The sequence below is a fragment of the Prunus persica genome, chromosome G4 (genome assembly GCF_000346465.2).
Source record: "Prunus persica cultivar Lovell chromosome G4, Prunus_persica_NCBIv2, whole genome shotgun sequence".
Taxonomy (NCBI): Eukaryota; Viridiplantae; Streptophyta; class Magnoliopsida; order Rosales; family Rosaceae; genus Prunus; species Prunus persica.
The window spans coordinates 6,213,761-6,237,915 of NC_034012.1; the positions used below are offsets into that span (position 1 = coordinate 6,213,761).

Genomic DNA, 24,155 nt, shown 5'->3' on the forward strand with positions numbered 1-24,155 from the left:
CCCCTGTGCATGAGGAATATTGTTTTCCAACCAAACCAAGAAAGCGTACTAGAAGAAAAACTATCATGTATGCATATTGATTTCATGCAACGAATGTAAGAAAGTTGTTCTCGTATATTAGAGTAGTTCATGCATTTGCCTCGTACCTTAAAGTTGCTCTAAGAAGAGAAAGTATGAGTTATATAGCATGAAATTCCTTCGAGTATAATTGACACATTTTGATAGAGAGTGGCATACTATCTATACATCATGTATTCTAATGTGGCCAATTAAAAATTGTCGCAGACTCATGGTTTAATGTTCGAATCATCCTTTCCCCTAAATATCACTTGTGTTAAAGAAAATAACAATTTCTTACTTACACCAATTAATCAAATTTGTGTGACCATGATAATATTTGACCAAGAAAAAAAATACCATAATAATATAGATGGCCTTTAGGCCCACTATGATATTGGGCATTTTCAGTTCTACCACTGTTAGTTTTTTATTTTGGGCCAATCAAACCCAAACGCACCAAATCAGTGAGAAATTTTTTTGGAAAAAGAAGAGAGAGAGAACCAGAGAACCAGAGAAAAGAAAAGCCCCAAATCATCGATAAGACTAGAGAGACTGCCACGCACAGCACTTTCAGTCTCAACGAGAATGGCAACGGCCTTCTCATTTGCGCAGACCATTCTCTTCTCCAAGACCTCACTCTCTATCCGCACAAATGGCCTAAGAAGCTTCTCTTTTTGCCTACCTTTCTCTTCTTCATCAGCTGCATCTATTTCGTCTGATAAGCTTCAAAGCAAGAAGTGGAGACAGCCAGTGGCTTCAGTGCTGGAACTTGGTGGCGTCAAGATTGCTAAAGATGGTAACTTTGACCATTTCCCAAATACGGGTTGCTCTTAGTTTTGAGCTTTTTGCTGTTATGCTGTGCTGGGTATGCTGTGGTAGTGAGATTTTTGTACTTGGCTTGCATTTCCACAACCTGAGTTGGCCCAAAGCTGTTACTTTATTTGTTCAATATGTTGTGGCATTCTGCAAACTTGTGATATATGAGATGGTTTGACGTATTTTAGAACCTGGGTCAGTTCATGTTTTATTGTCATTCATTAACTGCTGCACTGTACTTTGTTTGCTATGTAATTTAGTTGGTTGAAAAGTTTGCATTTTGTTTCGTATACTCTTTTGGGTATTAGGTGAAATAAAGGGTCATTCTCTGGGAGCTTTGAAGCTCATTTATTGATTAGATGTACGAAATTGGGTACTGGTTTCGGAGGATGAATTAACATCACTGAATTGCTTAGCGGGGGGAAAAGAAACCAACAACACTGAATTGTTAAATCATAGAACGCAAACCTGAAAATTTTATTGTCGTGCTGGTCTTCATTGTGTGGACAGAGTTCCTTATTTTGGTTTCTTCACTTGCCTAAGTGATGGAATTTTTGTTGCAAAGTTGTTTGTGATACAACTTTTTAGAAAGTTGCATCTCACTTCAATCATTGCATTCTGGTATTATACTGTTCTTGGTTTGGCACATTTCGACATCCATATCTCTTTGACGGCCTAAGCCTAACAACCATCTTCAAGCATGCTAGAAATCTCATATGTTGCTTCCTTACTGTATCAGATATATATGGAATTGGAAAACTGCAGACCTGCTTTTCTGAAAAATTGTTAGTGGCTTAATATGTTTGGATTATGGGTTTGTAGATGTGTTGAGGGATGACCCCACAAACAATGTTCCGGATACCATTTTTGCAAAGCTTGGAATGCAACTCCACAGAAGAGATCAGCACCCAATTGGGATTTTGAAGAATGCTATATACGAGTATTTCGACACCAATTACTCAAATCAGTTCGATAAGTTTGATAATCTTTGTCCAATTGTGTCTGTGAAAGAGGTATGACCTTGAATTTGTTAAATTGTGGATCATGAAATACCCAATTATGATGAATATGACTCGTTCACCAGTTTCCAGAAATATCCATTTATGTTCCAAATTGTTGATGCATGTTTTATACTTTTCAAGCCTATGTTGCGTAGATCTTTATCTCCAGTTTGTTCTAGTATTTGTGCCTATGCGACAAATTAGTTGAGGCATTCCTAGTAAAGGAAAAATAATAATACAGTGGCGGCACTGCATCCACACTTGTACATAGATTTTCAAATAGAGACAGACACACGAATGCACATTTGTGGGTGTGATATTTAAGCAACTCCATTCATTATCTTCTGTTATTGGTACAGGATTTGGGTTCCACTGTCTCATGGGCTTCATTTTGGATATTAGCTGTATAGAAATCATCACGGGCAATGACTTCTGCTACCTTTTCCTTTTCTAGAAAATGTTTTTTTTAATGTATATCTCCAATTTGTAATTTCATTAGTGATGCTAATAATTTCCTGGCAAATTATTTGTTGGGAGCCAGACATGGTGAGCCAACATCCTTTCAAACAAGTTTCCCTTGTGGAATAAATTATGAACGTATGTAAATGCGTGCTTTTTGGGTTTGAATACCATAGACATGCTGTCTACCCTCCATCTCCTTGAGGCATTGATCATGCGATGATAATGAGAATCAATCGTACCAACCATTGAGTTTTTCATCGCTGTGCACCCACTTTAGAGTAATGTTTGCCACTAAATTTCGTTTACTAGCTTAGTTTTATTACAAACTTGATCCTGGATTGTGTGTAAACAATCTGTCAATTGCCCCAGTAATAGGAGGCATTTTTTAAAGGGAAACCTTCATTTTTTACTAAAAACAAAAAAATGGGCTCTCTCTCTCTCTCTCTCTGAGGATTAGATGCTAAGGGCTTCACAATTATATTTTAGCATTTCTAGAGTGTGACATGATTTTAGGTGCATTCACATGGTAAGTTGATTAACTGTTATATTCAGCATTTTGGATAATATCAACATCATATCATGTTGAATGAGTAATTATTTTTCCAGGTGTCATCACCCTAGGTCACTGAGTTAGGAAGCCAACTGAAACGCGTGGCCGGCCAAACAAACCCAACACAACATGCACCAAATGATGGAAAAAAAAAATATTTAGCATTCATGTTTACTGTATTTGATTCCAGATTGTTAACCTCATTAAATAAGTTATGATTTTTTCATAAAAGCAGGATTGTAGATGTGTGTTGTTGCAATGCTCCTTTATCCTTGTAAAATTCTAAAACCTTGTGACTTCTTGACAATGACTCTATGTTTTCATTTCTTTCAGAATTTTGACGATGTATTGGTTCCTGCTGATCATGTAAGTCGAAGTTATAATGACACATATTATGTGGACGCTCAAACAGTTTTGAGGTGTCATACAAGCGCACATCAAGCAGAACTACTGAGAAGAGGACATACTCATTTCCTTGTAACAGGAGATGTTTACCGTAGGGATTCCATTGACTCAACTCATTACCCTGTGTTCCATCAGGTTTCCCATCTCTAGTGCTTACAATAAGACTTCTGTGATGATTATCTTCTTTTAATCATGCCTTATCTGATGGAATTGTTTCCTGCCTGTATAGATGGAAGGTGTGCGTGTCTTTTCTCCATCTGATTGGGAGGCATCTGGCACAGATGGCACAACTTATGTTGCTGGGGATTTAAAGAAATGTCTTGAGGGTTTGGCACGCCACTTATTTGGTAAATTAAGAGTGACTGCTATCTTGAACCATTGTACTCATTATCTCATGGACATAGCTGTGATTTGGGTATGCCATTTGAGTGTTTTACTATCCAAAAATAAGGCATCAAGGATATGGAGTTTTATTTGGTAAAAAAATTCTTCAAGTGTTTTCTTAGTACTTTTTTTCGGTTATTTGTAGTGTGCAACAGTGTTTTGGAACCTCTAAATTGATTCAATTGAAACTTTCAGGTGCTGTGGAGATGCGCTGGGTTGATACATATTTCCCATTTACCAACCCATCATTTGAACTTGAGATCTTTTTTCAGGTATTCTGATCATTTTGAAAAGGAAAAAAAGCATCATGTGTTTGTTTTTGGATTGTGGATTTGCCGACATGCTATTTCTAAATATATATGTACACATGTAGATACTTAATTTTGGAACTCTGCTTCTCCCTGCCTCTCTCTTGTTGCGTCATTCTGTTAGAGATTCTTTTTGTTCCATGGACAGGTGACTGAAATTTATACATTATGCAGAAGCATGTCTTATTTCCTTAAACAAGTAACAACTTACAAGAATGGTACTTACACAAGGTGATAGCAACTCATGATAGTATTAGTTGCCTGTATAAGTAAGTTCTCTTATCTGCTGGCTATGATATCTAGGAATGCTAGTGTGGTCTTCAACAATTTGGTGATGAAGCTAGTGAACTTGATGCCTGTCTTAAATTAACCTTGAGACCCTTAGAAACCAAAACACAAAGCGTTAAATGCATGAAGATGAAAAAGTATAAAACTTATAAGAAAAGATATCTTAGACTCTTGTCCAAATGTACCTTCCACAGAATATGGTGAAGATTATCCATGAAATCTCTCATATTGTGTGTGTTTTTTTTCAGTCGGTCAAATTCTAGTTGGTTCCGGATCCTTTGAGATTTCTTTCTATTCTGTCTGTTTCAATTGTTATTGCTACTATTCATGTTCAACTAGTGCTTTTTTTACTTGTTTTCAACTAGGACACCGTTTGATAATCAAATCGCATATTGAACTTGTGGTCGTTGATATAAATGTTGCCAGTTAATAAGTTGTGCTTATTAAATGTTAAGGCAAGTTTTTTTTTCTTCATTTTTTGAAAACCCTGGTCTTTTTGTATTTTGAGCTACTGCATGCATGTGTGAATTTTTAGCATTAAATCAACTTTATCAGCTGATGTTGAATACAATTCCAGGAAAAGTGGTTGGAGGTTTTAGGTTGTGGGGTGACAGAACAAGAAATATTAAGGAGAAGTGGCAAAACAGACAATGTTGCTTGGGCTTTTGGACTAGGGTTGGAACGGCTGGCAATGGTTTTATTTGACATCCCTGATATTCGGCTTTTCTGGTCAAATGATGAGAGGTTCACCTCCCAGGTGGTTCCTGAATCTGTTAATCATGATTTTGTTCCTATCGTTTTCACATATATTCCTTTTGTTCAAATTCAAGTCTTGAAAAATGAAATAATAGTGTTAAGAATCGATATAGTTCTGTAATCCAGTAAGACCTAATTATCTAATTTTGGATTTTTGGTTATAGTTTTCAAGTGGCCAGCTGGGAGTCAAATTCAAGCCATTTTCAAAGGTATTGTTGCAACACACACACACACACAGAGGAAATTAATATCTTTTTGTGGTGCAAGTGTGTGCATGTCCTCTAGTGACGCTTGAAATTTTGGATTTAAAGTTTTTCATATAGGTTTCTGATTTTTTTGGTCGCTTATTATTATGTGCAAGACAAATTTTAGTTAGAGCTTTGATCTCTCTCTGTGTGTGTAAAGGAACTGGTGCTAGAGCTTGTGGCGTCCTTTTGTTATGTCTGGTTCATTTCTATGCAATTCTTGCATTAAATCAAAAGATAGAAAGGAAAATTTAAACCATGAAAAGAGAAAGAATGAAGTTCTGATCTTACAGCAGTTGATATGTGATTGGAATTTTTTTTATTCTCTTTATAAAACAGCTTCTTAAGATTTTGTTATTTATGAGTTTAACTACTGATTTTCAGGATAGATTACTGCTTCCAAACATTTCTTATAAAGCTACTTTTTTCCCCTTTTCTTTTCAGTATCCTCCTTGTTACAAAGATGTTAGTTTTTGGATCAATGAAGCTTTCACGGAAAACAATTTATGTGAAGTTGTTAGAGAAGTTGCTGGAGATCTTGCTGAAGAGGTATGTCTTGTTTTCAATTTTATAAATTTTCTGGAGGTGTAGACGTTAATTATTTATTTATTTATATTTTTTGATGAACAGACGTTAAAAGTTATTGATTGGTTATTGATTGATGGGATACATTGATGTTTATCAGAAATGAAAAGAAGCTCGTATTTGACGTATTTCAGTGTAGTTAATTTTCTGAAATGATATCCGTGCTGAAGTCGATTAAGGTTGGAAGATACAAAAGTACTATTTATGAACTATCAACTTTGTTCATGGATATCTTACTCCAAGAAACTAAATTGGTTCTTGTGGAATAATCCCGACACTTAATTTTTGGTAATCCAAGTTTGGAAGTTTTACTATGCAGTACATGGAAAAATCTTTTCTATGATTGCCACTGTGGAACCAATATATTTGTATTTCCTTCAAGTTTGTTCATCAAATATTTTGCAATCCATCCATATTGGAAGTCTTAATATCCAGTTTACTGAAATATCTCTTCCATGATTGCCAGGTGCAATTGATAGACAATTTCACAAACAAGAAAGGAATGACCAGTCACTGTTACAGGATTGCATATCGATCGATGGAACGCTCACTCACTGATGAAGAAATCAATAAGTTGCAGGTAACTCATATAAAAAGAGGATACAATCCTTTCTTTCCTTCATAGCAGCACTCGTAACCTCCAAAACTGTTTCAATTTCTTATGCAGTGGAATGTAAGAGAGTTGGTGCAGAGCAAGTTGAACGTCGTGCTAAGATGAGAGGTCCCGCTGCGGCAGCCTATTTTGGCAGCTCAAACTGTGTAAATTTTTCATGTAATTTATAGGCGTTCGAATTTTTGGCCTACACAAACAGAATTGTTCCTTTTTTTTTCCTTCTATTTTTTTTGTTTGGCTGGGTGTGAATACAGTTTTAAGCCCGCCTTGACAGGAGAGAGATAAAGAGATCAACCCTCCAAGGATTCATGGGGGAGACACTGGAAACTAAAAATAAAAAAGGTTTTTAGTGAAAAAAAACAAAACAAAACAAAGTTGGTAGACTAGCGATTTGGGCAGCAAACGAACACTATTATTTCACAAGTCTTGATTGGTTTCACAAGTTCCTTCATATGATTATATCACATCTGTTTCCATTAGCGGCACACAAAAAAAAGCCTGTTAGTATGTTACAGGCCGTGACATGAAGAACTTCATGAAAACTCATATGCAAATATGGACAATTCATCATCACAGCCATTGATGGGTTGAAATTTCCTTGCTTTCTATATATGCTAACGGGCTTCGTATAATCCAAATGCGAAACATTACCATTTGAGAAGTTGCATGAGTCTTGATTTACCAAGCCTGCGGTGCTCATATCAAATTCAGAAGCTATGTGTGACCTGACCTGTAAAATGTTTTGTTTACGTTATATTAAGACAATAATGTAATCTTTTACATATGAATATGATTATATATATGTGCTATGTTTTGCCGACAATAAATACTGTAGCTAGAAGGCAAAACTTTTCAGGACGGCAACAGGCCTATAAAGGGTAGGGCAGAGTCTACGGTCAAGGGAAGGACAGCAGCAAGAGTGACATGAGTCAAACAAATGGGACAATGATAGGCTATGGAATATGTGATGTTGGGTCCATTTCCACCTTCACCTTGTCTGCCTGCTCTTTTCTCAAGGACTTGGAAGAGATGACAAGGATGCCCATCTGTTTCAATTTATCTCCCAACAAATCTATGTCAAGCTCAAGAGTAAATGGGACTTCGAGGAGATGAAAAATGTTAAGAATTAGTTGCGCAAGAGGTGACTGATTCTCTTCGAGTCTCGCACATGCACTAATAGGACCTATTTACATGCGTGTGAGCGACTGTAGTTGATATTGGTGAAATTATAAAGTTGCTGCAGTTTACAACACATCTAAAGGAGAACTTGTATATCACAGATAAGATTATTTTGCTATCTTTAATTAATTTTGTTAAAAAATTATCGTATTTTTATACGTAATTAGTTAAGAATAACAAAATTGTATTTTTTTCAGTGATACTTTTTCTCCAGCTAGAGATCCTATACCATACCAGCTGTAGAGCTTGTGAAGTCAAAACTGAATTTTCACATCAGAAAGAGCGTAGTGGCTTTAGCAAAGTCACCCAGGTGGTCAGATGGAAGGGACGTAATAAGCCGCCGAGAGAGAGAGAGAGAGAGAGCCAGCTGCAAGTTGGAAAGGCTGACAAGTGTGTAGAATTATGATAAGGATGTGTAAAAATATAGGAAAATGGAATAAGACTCTTCTCTCTCTCTTACATGGACGTGTCTCCCAAAGTCCTACATAAACCCCAACTACTTCACAGATTCTGCAGGGTTCAAATGGTTCATGACCTCATCTTTATAATTATTATTATCTTTGTGTACTATAACAAATCTATCATTGCAAACTTGAACTCATCTTCGATCCAAAATTAAAAATAAAATAAAAATTCTTGAACTCATCCACAACATGAACATGCTTTCGTGGGAGTTTTTACCCACAAACGCAATTATTGGATTTGGACATACATTATAATTTCAACCTTGCTCCGATACCAAATTGATAAAAAATGAAATCAAAAACAGAAACCTCCAAGAACAATCCCAGAGACTCAAACTCACAATTGATAACTAAATTCAAAATTTCCCCTCTTCAAAAAATCTATCATTTTATGCTAGAACTTTACAAGTTTGCTGTATAAATGCACCACCAGACAGCCATTGAGGTCATTTTCACTTTCACTGCCAGTGACAAACACAATGATGATGAAGTTTGAATGGGAATTTTAGTCAACGTATGGTTAGTCACTTCATGTGGGGTTCCAGTCAAAAGCATTTCTTTCGCTAGGAGATGACAATCAATCAATGCTTACAATTTCATGTTTGTTTTTCTTCTGCAATAATCTTAGAGAGTTGAAGACAGATTCAAAGAACTTACAGACAAAGAAACAAAACCCACAATCCCAAAACACCCATACACACATACATACATACATACATGTGAGTTTTTTAGTGTTGTTCTTGTTCTTAATCAACTCAAGCTCCTCAAATATGCATGAATTCAAAACAATTTTTTTTTCTGCTTTATTTGGCTGCTCTGGTTTTCTCAAAATCTGTTGGTCATTAAAATTTGGGAAATCTAGGGTAGCATATTTTGAGAGGTTGCCATGAGGCCACTATCTCCCATTGGTCAATTAACAGTATTGAAAAGACATTTTTTTTTTCCCATTGAATTGAATGTGACATTGTGCAGAGAAAGTCCAGAGCCACTGCCAAGCCAAGTGTCAAAGCTGATTGATCACTTCAAAGTGAAAATTTCATTTAATTAAAGTTGATCTGAGCACTTCAAAAGAGAGGAGGAACCCGAGGCCCCCCAACTATGTTTGTGATTGGGTACTGTCAGCTGCATCGTGGCTCACGAGCCAATGCCACATACCTCAACATTTCTTCTTATCCTACATTTTCACCCCCCTAGTTAACATGCTATCATCACTTTAAAGCATTTTTCATTTCAATCATGTGATTATTACATTGAGTTTTACTATATTTTCAATGTAATAATGTTGTGTGCATATCGTTGGACTTTTATGAATTTATACCATTACGAACATGTCATTATTATATTGGGTTCTACAATATAATTATGCTTTCAATATAATGATGTAATGTGTATATAAGTGTCTCATAAGTTGAAAAGGAAAAAAAAAGGTGAGTTTTTAAGCATTTCTCGTTTCAACTATGTTATTATCACATTAAATATCTACAATTGATAATGTTTGCAATGTAATGGTGTAGTGTGCATGTCAAGTATCTCGTACATTGAAAAGAAAAAACTTGAGTTTTGAAGCATTTTCCATGTCAACAATGTCATTGTAACATTAGGTCCTGCCTATGATAATATTTGTAAAGTAATGGTATAGTGTGTGTATTAAGTGTCTCGTAAACTAATAAGAAATTTCCTTTTTAATTATAACATTAGTACAGAGTTTATGAGCCTTTTTTGGTTTCTTGTACATGTCAAGTATCTCGTACGTTCAAAAGAAAAAACTCGAGTTTTAAAGCATTTTTCATGTCAACAATGTCATTGTAACATAAAATTTTGCCTATAATAATATTTATAGTGTAATGATATAGTGTGCATATCAAGAATATTTATAATGTAATGATATGGTGTGCATATCAAGTGCCTTGTAAATTAATAAGAAATTTCCTTTTCAACTGTAACATTACTACAGAGTTTATGAACCTTTTTCGTTTCTTGTTTGAGAGGGTGACATAACCATAACCAGAACCACAACCCAACAACAACTCTAATCAAATCAACCTCAATTATGTTGTTTAGATTTCCTCGAATTTGTTCCTCCTTGGAAACCCCACAAACCCCCTCTTCCATCCCTTTCTTTCTCTCTCTCTCTCTCCCCAAAACCTCTCCCTTTCTCTCTCCAAAACTTCAAGCCCATAATACTTACTTTCTGCAACTGCAGGCTGCATGGTAGCCCATGACTCAGGCCCATGGGCTCTGTTCCTTTTCTTCTTTCTTTATTGCGGATGAAACAGAAAAATAAATAAATAAATAAACCCTTTAGTAAGACAAGAAGAACAACTTACGACATGGAAGGAAGCAGATTATCAACAGGAAAAATATCTTCTGCATTCTTTAATCCAGATTTCTTTGATAAAATTGTGTGTGCAGAAAAAGAAAGGTTAGAAAAAGGTCCAATACTGTGGAAAGTATGTATACAGACAGTGTACTTGTTGAGAGTTCTAATACTCCAAGAACTCTTTATTTTTATTTTTTTATTATTAAGAAAATAATGAAAAAAGGTAAGTCGACAGAGCCACAGACTTTACAAAGATCAGTTTTCTTTCTCTTCCATATCCATGAATTGGAGGCAGACTAGATTCTTGATTAAACTTTCACTTTGTACCTTTGTTTTTTACCCCCAAAACCTTACCCTTATGTAAAACAATCTGGAAAATTTTAAAAATAGAAAAAAAAGAAGAAGATATACCTATGAATTCTCACATGAGGAGAAATTTATGAGAAATCCTACATGCAAATCTCAGAATTTAAAATTTATTATTAAAAAAAAAAAAATAAAAAAAAAAAAAGACTCTTTGTATGCTGTGAACAGTGAATCGATCTGTGCACTGCTGCTGAGAATAGTTGGAGAGTTAAAAATAATGTTCTGCATGGGAGTATTGACACGTGTAACAACCCCAAGAATGCCAAGTAAGATACCCTGTGTGCTGCCTAGGTTGGCAGGTTCCTACAATGGAACCCGAAAATAGAATGTGACATACCCATGTGATCCACCTGACTCCACCTATCTAATAATGCGATTATTCTGATCACATCCCAAAAGCCATACACTAGTAGTAGTAGCTGCTTTATTGAATTCAATATATATACTTTGACTGCAAAATCAGATTTTTCTTCTACCCACATTTCGTGTGTGCCCACACACAGAGGAAAACTATATATTATGGGATAACACTATTTTATTATTCTTTATTATTATTTTTTTAATATTACGTATAAAAGAATTTTATATGACAAAGCATGTACATGGAATGATACTACAATGGAAAAGTAGGTTAAACTCTCCCCCTATCCCCCAAGTGCACTTAGGTTCGATTCATATAGGAGATAATCTTAAGGTAACCAAATATAATACTCTCCCTCCCTAGCGAATAACAAAAATAAATCATATGAACCATACTATTTCCATTGACTGAAGTTATCAGCCATCAAATTCAATTTTGATACATATTATTTGACATCTTCGTTGGAGATGCTCTTAAGTGAGCAAACAAATTAAATATAAGATGATTATGAGTCTATAGGTTGAGGGGACAATGGGGGTTACTAGGCTACAAGAAACTAGAAAGAAATGTAAGAAAAGAACAAAAGTCGTATGAATTCACAAAAACTACGTGGATAGGCACTAAAAAATAGATATTTGGATGAACTACTAATCTTTTATAGAGTGAAATCACATTAAAATACATATAATATTTTTAAATATTTTTAAAAGCTACCTGTGCTAGAGTCTATGGTAGCCTTATTACTAGTTCCAACATGATTGGATGAAAATAACATGCAAGTCCGTCTCCCACACACTTTGGCTCACATATTACCTCAAAAGAGTTGTCAATTCCCAGGCATAAGTCTTGACACCTATACTCATACAATAACTTCTTGGCCCTAAATGTATTTGTATGTGTATATAAATGTTATGTTGTTAGACAATTTGAAATTGGATGGAGTACACACCCTCTTATTCTTGTAAAACTTGTCACAAAGCTTGGTGACTATTAAAGTGCTATAAAAATAAGGGAGATTATACACTCGTTACATGTAAGTTTTTCTCTTGAAAAGGGAAAATAACAGCAGTGAAAAGGAAGTAAAGAAAAATAGATGTTAAACTAGAAAGCAAGCATCTTATGAGGGTGAAATGTAATAATGTAAAAATGAAAAGGCTGACAGGATTTTGTTGCTAGAACTAAAAAAGATTCCAAGGGGCTCAATTGTAGTGCAGCAGCAGCAGCAGCATGTGGTGGGAAGCTCAGCAAAGCCTCGGGCTTATCATTGTCATCTTGTGCTGCAAAACCAGGCTACACTAGTACACTGTTGTAGTTGTGTCCAAATTTTTAAGACCCCAAACTCTGTGGCTCTTGCTAATCCCAGCCCTTAAATCCTATCCAAGATCCTTCTGTCGTTTAAAATCTTGCCTACCCTAATCTTTAGGGTAGTACCTTTGTGGTAGGACTAGCAGCTAGCCTCAATCACTCCCTCATGAACCTTAAGATAACAAGATCCTTCTTCAATTATATGCACAGATTTGTTCAACTTCAAATCATGATTTCCTTCTTCCATCTTTTCCACCTCATAAAATTATGTGCATGCGGGACCTTGGAGAAAATGATAGAGGTACGAAAGAGATAAGATCAATGCATAGGATGTATACAATAATTAAGGGGGCGTTTGATAATTATTTCAATTTTTGTTTTTCATGCTAGAGTATAAAGAAAAAGAAGGAGAATGAAAGTGAGGATGAGATGGAGATGAAATTGAGAGGAAAGATGAGGGGAGGGGGATGAGAAGGAGTAGTAACAAAAGTGAAAACCAAAACTAAAAACTAAAATATATTTGAAATTGTTTTCACTTTCAAGTTTATGTTTATACTTTTGTTACTCATCCCTCCCATCCTCCCCTCTCATCCTTTCTCAATCTCATCTTCATTCTTATTCTCACTCTCATTTTCTTATATACTCTTAACACCAAAAATGAAAAATAAAAATGGTTATTAAACAGACCCTAAGAATCCAAAACTGAATTTTCACTCTTGAATTATATAACAAAAAGTGTTATCCATGCATGATTTTACTTATTTCAAAGGAAAAACAAATTGAGCTTACAAACTTGCACTAGCAATGATAATAAAAAAGCGAGAATCGGAGCATGAAATGAATTATAAACAACATAACTATGTGACGTCAAATTTATCTTAAATTTATACCCGACTAAAAAACAACTAGAGTGACCTATGTACATCAAAGTATACTGAAAATACCTGTAGGATGACTAAAAATGCCTAGAGGATGGTGAATAGGCCAACTTAAGATTATAATCGAATAAATAAAAATAAACTTCGGTAGCAGGATTGATATGGATTATCAATCCTGAAACGTGTTGAGCATAAAGTAAAAGAACACGCAGAGAATTATTTTACGTAGTAAAACCCCACCTCTGGGAAAAATCCACGGGATCCCTCAGTCCAACACAAATCCACTATAGAACGATGATTACAAGAAGTACTCACACACTTATCCTAGACACATTCTAGATAATGTTTACCGACTTTTTCGTAACTTAACTTCTGTCACGGGATGATCTTCGACACTCCTTATGTTGAACGCAATACTAGCCACGATTGCTTTAAGCTTGCCGGAGGAAAACCGTCACCACGGTCTTGGTGCCCTCAACCGTATGAGTTACCGAACAATGCAAATGAATGCAATATGAATGATTAAAGTGTTTGATAAATCACCAAGTAAAACATGAAACACTTGATGATTTATCTTAAAAATATGCACAGTAACTTTCTTAAAAATTTTAGATGCTCAAAAAAAATATTGGCAAGCTGCGAAAACAAAGAAGCACGTCATATCCTTATACAAACCACAATCTCCTTTTTGCAAGAGAAGAGCACAAAGCCACGTACTCAATCTCTTGCCATTAATCATATTTGATTCACATAGAATCCTACCTCAAATCGTCAGACCATGCAAACTTCCCATCATCAATATAAGATTTAGATGCATGCTGAATGACAGAGCCAAACTTCCTATATGGTTCTAAGTAATCACGCCAAACAGGAGACCACAAGTTCTATTCAATCATGAATATCATATTTGATCCAATATGGACTCTGACTGATTGATGCCAAATAGCCATTCTTTTAGGGAGAAACAATATCTCCTAAAACAAATTAATTAGACCCAACAAAGATAAGATTTTAACTTGAATCAAAATAGAGTCCAACTAGAAAAGCAATCTCAAGAGATAAAATCTAAACCTATTAAAAATAGGGCTAATATAAAAGTGCTTGAGTAAAAATAACTCCAACTAGGAATCCTATAATGAATGTATGATTATGTTATGATTTACCTGAAATCAGTTTCTCATATCGGTCAAGTCATGCCTCGGAAGTATAAGATTGAATGAGTTGTGCGAAAACGTCCAGTAACAATTCTTCACACACTAACTTTCAATCTATGCTAGAACCTAAGAAATGACAATATAATTTTCATACTAACATATACACTTACGTGCTCTTATTACACTCATCACGCGACCAATTTCATACTCACAAAAGAATAACGAGAATAACTCGCACAAAGGAATGAGTACATACCTCATGACAACGAAGTTTTACTTTTACCCAAACAGTAAAAAAAATTGAGGAGCTTATTACACTACTAACGATGTTGGGTGAAGTAGGGCCTACAGAAACACGCATCCGAGAAAAAGAGATGCTCTGTGCCTCTACATCGGGCCTATGCTGTGCTCCCACGTGGACTCACAGGAGACGTAGATGAAGTGTCATAGGTCATAGCACAAATGCTTTTATAATGATTTTATGTTGGGTCAAACCATTGCCAAAAACGAAAAGAGCTACTAGCCTATCAGATCTCTAGAAAAAATCAAACTTACCCAATTTGGATCGACCCTTTTTTCCCGTGAACTTTCCTGCTTCCCAACCAAACAACTTCATTTTGTGGGTTGTTTTATATTCAACAGAGGACACGAGTTTTACCATTATCACAAAAATTATATCACAGATTTTGCTTCATTTCTCAAGATTGGAGCATCAAACCCTATCCGTTGGATATATATATATATATATATAAAAGTTACCTCTCATTGTCATGCATGAACTTGTTCATTTCACATTGCCATATTGGCAAAGGTTGCGCCTTATAATAACGGGTGGAATCGGTTCGGGAATCGAAATTTTTCTCGGCAACTGCAAACTTACTAACAATGGGCGGTATTGCAATATTTGAGATCAGTCACAGCCCGACAATAATCAGTTAACCATGAATTGGTTGGATCGACGAAGTAGTCGTTGTCAACCAAAATCGTCGGTATTGGGTTTGAGGAACCGCCTCGACAACCAGAGGTGTTGGTCGGTACCAAAAAACCGACATTCTCATTCGGTTTTCGTGGCTTGTCAGCTTGTTGATCGACATTTCAGTATTTCATAACCAAATGCCAACCTTATCTCATAATGTCGTTTCATTTTGTAGAACTTACCTATCTCATATTTCATACCCCTTTCTCCATGTAGTTACAGAAGATAGGAAGAAAGAGATATGAAACGTGTTAAGTTCTAATTTTACTCCAAAAATAGGGCCCACAAAAACAAAAATGAGAATCAAGCACACCAGTCAAGAACAAGAACTATGTGCCAAATTCAAGTATACTAAAATAGTATTGAAATATTTGGCTCCGAGAAGAACATTAATCTTAAATCAAAGAAAATATATAGTATATACCCGCAAGCTCCATTACTTTAGATACAAAATTGGTGGAGATGAGAGTCTAACCGTTAGATCAGTGATCAGTCTCTCTTCAGCCACCTAAACTCAGTAATGGAAATGCCCCATGCAAATCCCAGTTAGAAAGAAAATAAAGCACCCCACAATTAACAACACTCAAATACAGACAATAACCATATGCTAGAACATTACACAGATTAAATTAATTAATCTATATTAACCGTGGACCGACCAACCTTATAGTATTATGGTACCTAATAACATATTTCATATGATGCCAATAATTTAAGCCCTCTAATTATTATTCATATTATTATTATTATTAAAGTCTCTCTGCCTAAGAAAGAGGAGCTCTCTGAGGAGCACCCTTTCTCCGGCTGCTAAGGGAGAGGACAATCCCCGGGAGAAATCCACTGCCTTTCTTCTTCTTCTTCTTGATGACCTCCGGTTCTTGCGACATTACTGAATCACTTGTGGCCTCATTGGAGCATGATGAAGCTCTATATTGCAAAGGGTCCTCTATGATGGAGCTAGGAATCATGTGGCCATCATCATCGATCACCTCCGAACCATCCATGCGTAAACCCTCAAATTGAGAAATTGTGAAGTCGGACTCATCAAATCGGTAGAGTATGCCAGATAAATCTTCCCCTTGGTACACCAGGTGATCAACCTGCCACATATAGATTTGTTACATGTCTGTCACATTAGTTTTTTTTTATCAATGGGAGAGGGGAGATTTGAACGTAAGGCTTCTTCCAAAAGAAAAAAACAAGAGCATGGCTAATGCATATATCAAGGCCTAGTTTGGCAGCAAAGATTCTAATAGCAAAGTTTGAAAGTCTGAGGTGCAGGGAAAAAAACAAGCAGTATGAGCATTAAAACACAGTTTTTGTCTTCTACATAAACTGAATAAGTGTATATGGAATGGGACTTTTTTCTTCCTTTTATCTTTAAGCCAAAAAGCAAAGATGCTTCCAAGATTGCAAATGAAGTTGAAAAATATTGGCTGGTGTGTCAGAAAATAAGTAAAAACCCTTCATTCAAACAGGCAATTGGACAATGAGAGACTGAAAGGGTAGAGAGACATGATGAAATGAAATGGACCTTGCATGAGAGAGAACAAAAGTGGAAAGGCTCTTGAAGAATCCTGTCACAAGTGAGGCAGATATTGGCAGAGCCCTGCTTGCAAGTCCTAGACTGGGGCCTCTGATTCAAGAATATCACTTTGGCACCGTTGATTGTATAGGGCTGCCACCAAATAAGGAACACAGTTGTTAACAGAATTGAAAAACCCTATGCTCTCAGTTCTTTCACCATCATCATCATCAAACTCAAACAAAAAAACACAGAAAAGATTTAAGTATTTTTCTTTTCTTTAATTTGGTTTTGTTTTATTTTAAGTCATCAAAATTGAATACCTGAATATAGGAACAGTCAATGAGCTTTTCAAGATCACCCAATCGAACCACATCGTGGTATACATATCGCCTAACCTGTCACATGGAGCCAAAAAAAAAAAAACCCAATTGGACTTGTTTATAGCCACAACAAATGATGATTTACCCTACAATTAAATTACCCTTAACATTAACAATTTTACTTGAGGTAATTTTTCTGCAATGTATGACACAAAGTAATTAAGTTTATCACCATAATCCAACATGTTTTGTAACTTCTAAGTTAAAAAATCTTCCTCCCCACATACATATAGTAACTTGTTGAGCAAAGGATCCACAAGTATAGTGGTTTAGTATCCGTGTAGTATGTGTGAGTTTAGTATGCTATCGGCCCTCTAAATAGGAAATGTGTCCTTAAAGGAAATAGTAACATGTTGAAAAACAACTTATTAACTCACCAGGCAATAACCACTTGGACTTGGAAATTTAGGTGAAATGGGTAGACAACCAACCTCTCTCTCATGAAGGAAAAATAAATGAACTGAGCTCAATTGAATTGAATTAAAGGAGTGGGATCCTTTGGGAATGAAACACTAGAAAAAGAGATAGGGAAAATGTGGTCAAAGTTTCGCTTTCATTGAAAGCAACAGCTGGGGAACCTTTGCAGGGTGGAAATGGATGAAAAAGAAATCTTCTATTAATAGGAAACAAACCAAATCTAAAAGGTGGGACTCAAACAAGGCATCATCAAACCTTTTTGGCATACCATATACATATATATATAAAATAAAATACAATTGCATGAATAAGACAATTTTGACGAGATTCAAACATTCAACAAGAATTATCTTCTCTTATTTTCTTTTTCGTTTATGTGGCCAGAATCAAGATCATTATTATGTTTTTAAAAAAGAAAAAAAAATCAAAGGGAGAAATTCACCAAAAATTGGGAAAAGGCTAGAATTGCTTCTGAACAATGAATTACAACATTTCAGCAAGAGGTTGTTTTAAGACAGTAGTTTCCATAGAGAAACACAAAACACTAAGAGACTAAGACAGAAATTAGGAGGATCATAAATCATCCAATTCTTAGAGATTAAGAAAGGTAAACCTTTAAAATTCATAAGCAATGAGCTCTTCACTGAAAGAATTTCTTAATTTTGCAAATAAAGAACCAAAGAAAAACCAAACCCAGATAAAGAAAAAAGTTAACAAAATTCCAAGGTACATGTGAGTGGAAATGAGAAAATTGTACAGATAAATAACAAAAATTGAAGCCACAGTACATAGCTGCACCTGAATTCACTGTAGCAGACAGAATTCTACAGTAAAATTTTCAACAGGATTCCGAATAACCAGAAAATTCCAACCAAAAAATAAAATAAAAAAAATCCAAAAACACCAAGGATTGAGGGTGACAAGCTTAAAAACTGAAAAGGAAAGCTCAAACAAGCTAGAAGCCAATGAAAGAAAGAAACTTTGGTCCAAAAATGATGAAAATTCAAAAGGGTAGAAACAAAAATTTTGAGGAAAACAAGGTAGCTGTGTGCAAGGGTTTGGTGATGGATGGATGGTGTGTGCACTGTCGCAGTGTGGTGGGCTTGGTGAGCAAATTTGGTGAGTGATAGCAGCAGAATCAGCAGTGGCAGTGGGTGAGAATAGTAGAAAAAGTACCTGGAGGAGAGGGTGAGAACGGTGAGAATGGAGGCAGTGGGGGCAAATACTAAGGCAACAGTGCAAACAGAAAATGTTCTTCTCGTTCTTCCTGCGGTTCTCGTGGACCCCACACCCACCAAAGAATGTCTCAGCCATCAAACCCTCCAGCCATGCAGGCTTCATATTACTCATCACACCCCCATCACCGCCACCTCCACTCATTTCCATATTACTAGCTGCAGTTGTTGAACCGTATGCATATGCCTCTCTCACCATCTTTTCTATCTTTAATTTCTCTCTCTTTCTCCAAGAATATGAAATATATGTCTGTTTTCTCTGAAGAGGAGAAGTGGGATGATAGAAAGAGAGGAACTTTAATTAGCTATACTATATAATATATAGCTACCCAATTGATGTTGATCTAGCTTTTTTTTTTCCCTTAAATTCTTCTCTCTCTCTTATTTTTTTTCCCAAGTGGGTTTCTAAAACCCTAACCAAACTTGCTCTTTTATAGCAGGGGAGGTTCCAGAATTGTTGTCGTTTTTAAGACACACAGAAACACAGAGAGAGAGAGAGAGAGAGAGAGAGAGAGAGAGTTTTATTTATAATAATCAAGAAAAAATGAAGAAAACCCAGAAAAAGAAAAGCTTTTGAGAGAGAGAGAGTGATGGATTGGTTTGTGAGGTGAGGTGAGGAGGATGTGGTGTGGTGTGGTGTGGTGTAGGATGGGGGAGTGGAGTTAATGGCGGGAAGACAGCCCACAAATGTGTACTTTCTCTGCTCTGCATACTACACAATTCCTTTTTCTACTGTGATCTGAGCGCCCCATTTAACCCCTTTTGCTTTGTATTTTGACTGACTTGTCTAAACAACTGCGCTTAGTTTTGATCACAACATTTACCAAAACAATGTTTATTAATCAGGTCAAACTTAGGTTAAGCGTCATATAATAGAGCTGCAAATTTTCGGCAATACAAAATCAACCTATACTTGTATAGTATACAAACGATATTCTATTTTAATCTAATCTAAATTATAAGAAAGGGGATTCGAACTTGAATGAAGAGTATAGTATAATTGTTGGCAAGAAAAAATATTGATATTTGTTAAATTGTTTATCGTTCAAGTGAATTTTTATTAGTAATCAATTAGCAAGTACATTGCAGTTTTGTATATACTTGTATAGTATACAAACGATATTCTATTTTAATCTAATCTAAATTACGATAAAGGGAATTCGAATTTGGATGAAGAGTATAGTATAATTGTTGGCAAGAAAAAATATTGATATTTGTTAAATTGTTTATCGTTCAAGTGAATTTTTATTAGTAATCAATTAGCAAGTACATTGCAGTTTTGTATTTTCTTGATTTGTTTTATAATCCTATTTGTTACATATAGCAATAATAATATGGATCAATTCTCACCTCAAATGTAAAGAGACTACTTGGTGATCAGAATCTGTCTTAAAAATTTTAAAACAAATTATTTTCTTTCAAACTTTGGAACTATGAAGTTTGTTCCATAGGTATTGATCAGGTTCCATTATTCATTGATGGGTTCCATTCTTTCTGCCACAGGGAAAAGCTTTCCTTGCCCCAAAAAGGAAAAAAAAAAAAGGCATAACATTAATTCAAGAATATCATTGGAAAATAGCATCTGGTTTAACCCTCCTGTTGTAATTAATTATGAACTAAATCAGGAAATTAACAACAGAGTTAGAAGAAGAAAGCAAAGCTTAATTCGGAGGAGCGCCCAGATTGTACAGGTTTTCTTCTAATGCAGAAACAAGAAAATAGTACTACTTTCTGCATATTAATTTATAACACAGAGAAAAAATATGATGAACATTGGGTTGTTTTGTCTCTTTTAGCTGTAGGCACAATCGCACTACCTCGGTTAAAAAGCTATGTCATATGACCTACAGGTCCTTTACTTGTATTTATGCATACTTGGTGTGTCCTTTTTTTTTTCTTCTCTTTTTCAGTTTTTGTTTTTATATATAAATACACATACTTTTCTCAGGGTTAAGGATATATATACTTGGTCTGTCTATTTTATGATTTTAAAAATTCATCGAATTACTCAAAAAATTATTTTGTTATGTATTGAATGACTCAAAAACACCTAATTGTAGTCATGTTTGTCTACTAATTTTGGGAGGTGTGTCCCATTTGGAACTTACCCATATGCTCTTAATCAGGTGGAGGAGGGTCTGATTAAGGGAGAAATTTTTTTAATTTAATTTAATTTCAGGTCAATTAGCACTGCAAACACTTCACACCGAATATGGACTGAATTGTCTCACGACATTCTGAATCCAACTCACGTATCGATTTAATGGGTAAGGATTGAGCAATTTACAGTTGGTGTTTAGGGTGTTTTTTTTTCTTCATGTGTTTATAATTGTGATTGGTTGTTGTTATATCATGCAACAAAACAAAGGGACTGGAGAAAGAAAAAAAGAGACAAGAAAGAAATGGCTGCATTCTGCAAATTCACCGGCTCTCCATCAAACAATTTTAATTTTGGGTGTAAAATTAGGCAGAGGGTGCACGTGGAAATGCAACGGACAACTAGCTTTCCAAAATATTCCCTAAAATAGTTAAACCTAAGAATAACACTGTTAGGTATTGTTTAATATTTTGAATTAACGAGGTTCATTCTCCTTCAATTTAGAGGGATACCTTGGTGGCTTAGGATTCCAAATTCTTTTTTTCATGTTAGAACTTAACTTAGATGCTAGGGGTGGGATGATTATGACAGCTATATGGAGTATTGGCCTTCCCAAGGATTGTCTTGTTCGTGTTAAATGCGCGTTGAACTCTAGAAATAATATCATTTTAGACAACTTGTTTGCGTACACTTTAGCATGTTTGCATCTCAGTAGTATCCATATGTTGTTGATATATATTGACTATAGAGTCAATATAGTCTATTTAAGCGGGTTTTTTTTTTAATACAAGCGAACTCTAAATTACTTTAAACTACTCTAAATTAATATAATTTTAATTTAAGAGGAAGGGGATTCAAATTCAGGTAAAACAAGGAGAGCTCACGGTCTTAACCAACTAGCCTAACTCACGTTACCTATATAAGAGGTATTTAAATAGTGCCAACATTTCACTTGCATTTAGTGCTAATTCTGCTCATAAACTTGTGATGGTGCTATTTTTGCTCATGATAGTTATAACAACGATATTTGTAGGAACAATTTCCACAATGAAGACGAGTTCTATTTTCAATTTCCATATCTCCATTATAATTAAATGTAACTAAAGAGTATTGTGAGCGAAGCGGTTTTCCCTACACGTTATAGCCCCAAATATCGGCCACCCAGCTATATGGACTTGTTTTAGCTGCCCAAGCATTTAAGCCCGACGGTACAATTCTGTTATGTGGTTTTTTTTTTTTTCGGGGGTCGAAATTCTATTATGGTTAATTTCCTGGTTCTGCAAAGGTATAGCCGCGCAGCTATACTCTTTAAAATAAAAAAATAGAACATGTATAGCCGAGCGGCTATACTCTTCAAAATAAAAAAAAATCAAAAGGTATAGCCGAACGGCTATACTATTTAAACAAACAATTTAAAAGAGTATAGCCGCACGGCTGTACTATTTAAATATTTACAAATTCTTTAAATATATTCGAATAAGCTCGCATCTAGTGTGAACAGAAGGCTACACAAGCATAATATAATAAACTAAATGATGATATAATCAATGAGGCAAAATCGTGCTTCAACTACATTCATTACAAGATCAAAATCCCCTCAAGAAAATGTAAACAGACAACGGGTAACACCAAATATAAAAAGCATTCAGGACAACTACCTCAAGCTTCCCGTTTAGGTTCATTGGAAACGTGCAATGCAACCTCATAAAAAACTGGCAGAAGACATAGTGACCAGCTTATCATAAATAGTCAATTTTATAATTCTTACACATTACGAATGAAGCATTAGAAATTAATATAACATGAGACCTTAACAAACTCGAAGAAATTGCTAATCACGCATCAAGTGCATATGAACCCAATTACACTGTCACACTTTGAGAGAGATATGAAACTTGTTCCGTGTGAAGTGGCCGGCAACTGTGCCACAGATAATAAGGGATACAGAAACATGGCAAACCACAAGCCAAAGAGGGATAGGGATTAAAACAAGTATGAACCTGAAGAAATGGGGAAAGAATATCTCTGTTGTAAGGTAGTGTTGGAATTTTAAAAGGTTTTAAAAATTTAACCGTTTTATTTATTTAATTATTTTGGTGGTTTTATTTTATTTATTGTGGGGGTTATAAGTATTTAATATTCAGGTTTTATTTTTGGTTGGTAAAAGCTTTAATTTTTTGATTGGTGAACTTTTATGGTTGGTGAAGGTTACACGTTTTTGGATGCCTATAAAAGGCCACTCCTCCTTCACATTTGAAAACACACGATATATACAATACACTATCAGAATATCACATACACATTCTAATTCTCTCCTTTTCTACTTTTACATATATTCTCTACTTTATTATTATTATTTTGGGCAATGGTTATGTGACTTGGATACCTATATCTGTATGTGAACGTGCTCATAGCAGATCTTGAGTTTGTGTACAAGGGGTCGTATCTTGGAGTCTTGTAGACCGTCAGTACCTACACGTAGGGAGGCTACAAAGGCTTTAGGACAGCGTCTTTGACGTGCTTCACTGTACCAAACTCACCTTCTTACTTATTATTTATTTTCCTTTACTTACCTATTATTTTGTTTTCTTCAATTTTATTATATCTTCAAAGCTTTCCAATTTGTTTATATGTTATAAATGTTTAGTATTTGGCTTTACGGAAAGAGGAAAACTATTATTTTTTATAACAATCTAAAGCCTTTGTAAGTTAAAGTTGTTTTCTTCCCGTATTCCTAGCTTTAATATCTTTTAACTCTTTGACTGAAGCTTTTGCATTTGTATTGGATTTTCAAAATGAAAATTACGATTATTTTGGGTAGATGCAGTTTGAAGCTTTCATGTTGTCTATACAATTTCAACTGCTTTAAATATTGTTGGTACATTTATATGTTTATAATTTGTTGCTAACGTTTGGGAAATTAATGCTGGTGTTTGAAAATAAAAACCTACAGACTAATTTATGTGGTATTATTATTATAACTCAACGTATTATTATTTTATGTGGTGTGTCTGTTTTCTA

At 35.1% G+C, this 24,155-nt stretch overlaps 2 protein-coding genes across 2 annotated transcripts; one reads left to right on the forward strand and one right to left on the reverse strand.

Annotated features, from left to right (window-relative positions):
- LOC18778793 (phenylalanine--tRNA ligase, chloroplastic/mitochondrial) lies at positions 515-6,915 on the forward strand. The gene is made up of 10 exons (XM_007211663.2): positions 515-856; positions 1,699-1,889; positions 3,223-3,429; positions 3,524-3,641; positions 3,874-3,950; positions 4,852-5,031; positions 5,195-5,239; positions 5,720-5,824; positions 6,327-6,440; positions 6,528-6,915. Exons 1-10 carry the CDS (start codon positions 646-648, stop codon positions 6,576-6,578), a joined length of 1,299 nt encoding a protein of 432 aa, XP_007211725.1. The 5' UTR covers positions 515-645; the 3' UTR covers positions 6,579-6,915.
- Positions 15,811-19,638, reverse strand: LOC18778510. Its single transcript, XM_007214381.2, has 4 exons — positions 18,978-19,638; positions 17,325-17,399; positions 17,011-17,154; positions 15,811-16,576 (listed from the first exon to the last, which is right to left on the reverse strand). The coding sequence occupies exons 1-4, from the start codon at positions 19,233-19,235 to the stop codon at positions 16,241-16,243; spliced, it is 813 nt and encodes a 270-aa protein (XP_007214443.2). The 5' UTR covers positions 19,236-19,638; the 3' UTR covers positions 15,811-16,240.

Excerpts from the sequence above, each read along its gene's own strand:
- LOC18778793 (XM_007211663.2), top strand. The coding sequence starts at position 646 with ATGGCAACGGCCTTCTCATTTGCGCAGACCATTCTCTTCTCCAAGACC. Across the intron at positions 3,951-4,851 it reads AACTTGAGATCTTTTTTCAG|GAAAAGTGGTTGGAGGTTTT; the intron begins GTATTCTGATCA and ends ATACAATTCCAG. Across the intron at positions 5,825-6,326 it reads CTGGAGATCTTGCTGAAGAG|GTGCAATTGATAGACAATTT; the intron begins GTATGTCTTGTT and ends CATGATTGCCAG.
- LOC18778510 (XM_007214381.2), bottom strand. The coding sequence starts at position 19,235 with ATGGTGAGAGAGGCATATGCATACGGTTCAACAACTGCAGCTAGTAAT. Across the intron at positions 17,155-17,324 it reads TTGACTGTTCCTATATTCAG|CCCTATACAATCAACGGTGC; the intron begins GTATTCAATTTT and ends ATTTGGTGGCAG. Across the intron at positions 16,577-17,010 it reads TTTGTTCTCTCTCATGCAAG|GTTGATCACCTGGTGTACCA; the intron begins GTCCATTTCATT and ends TATATGTGGCAG.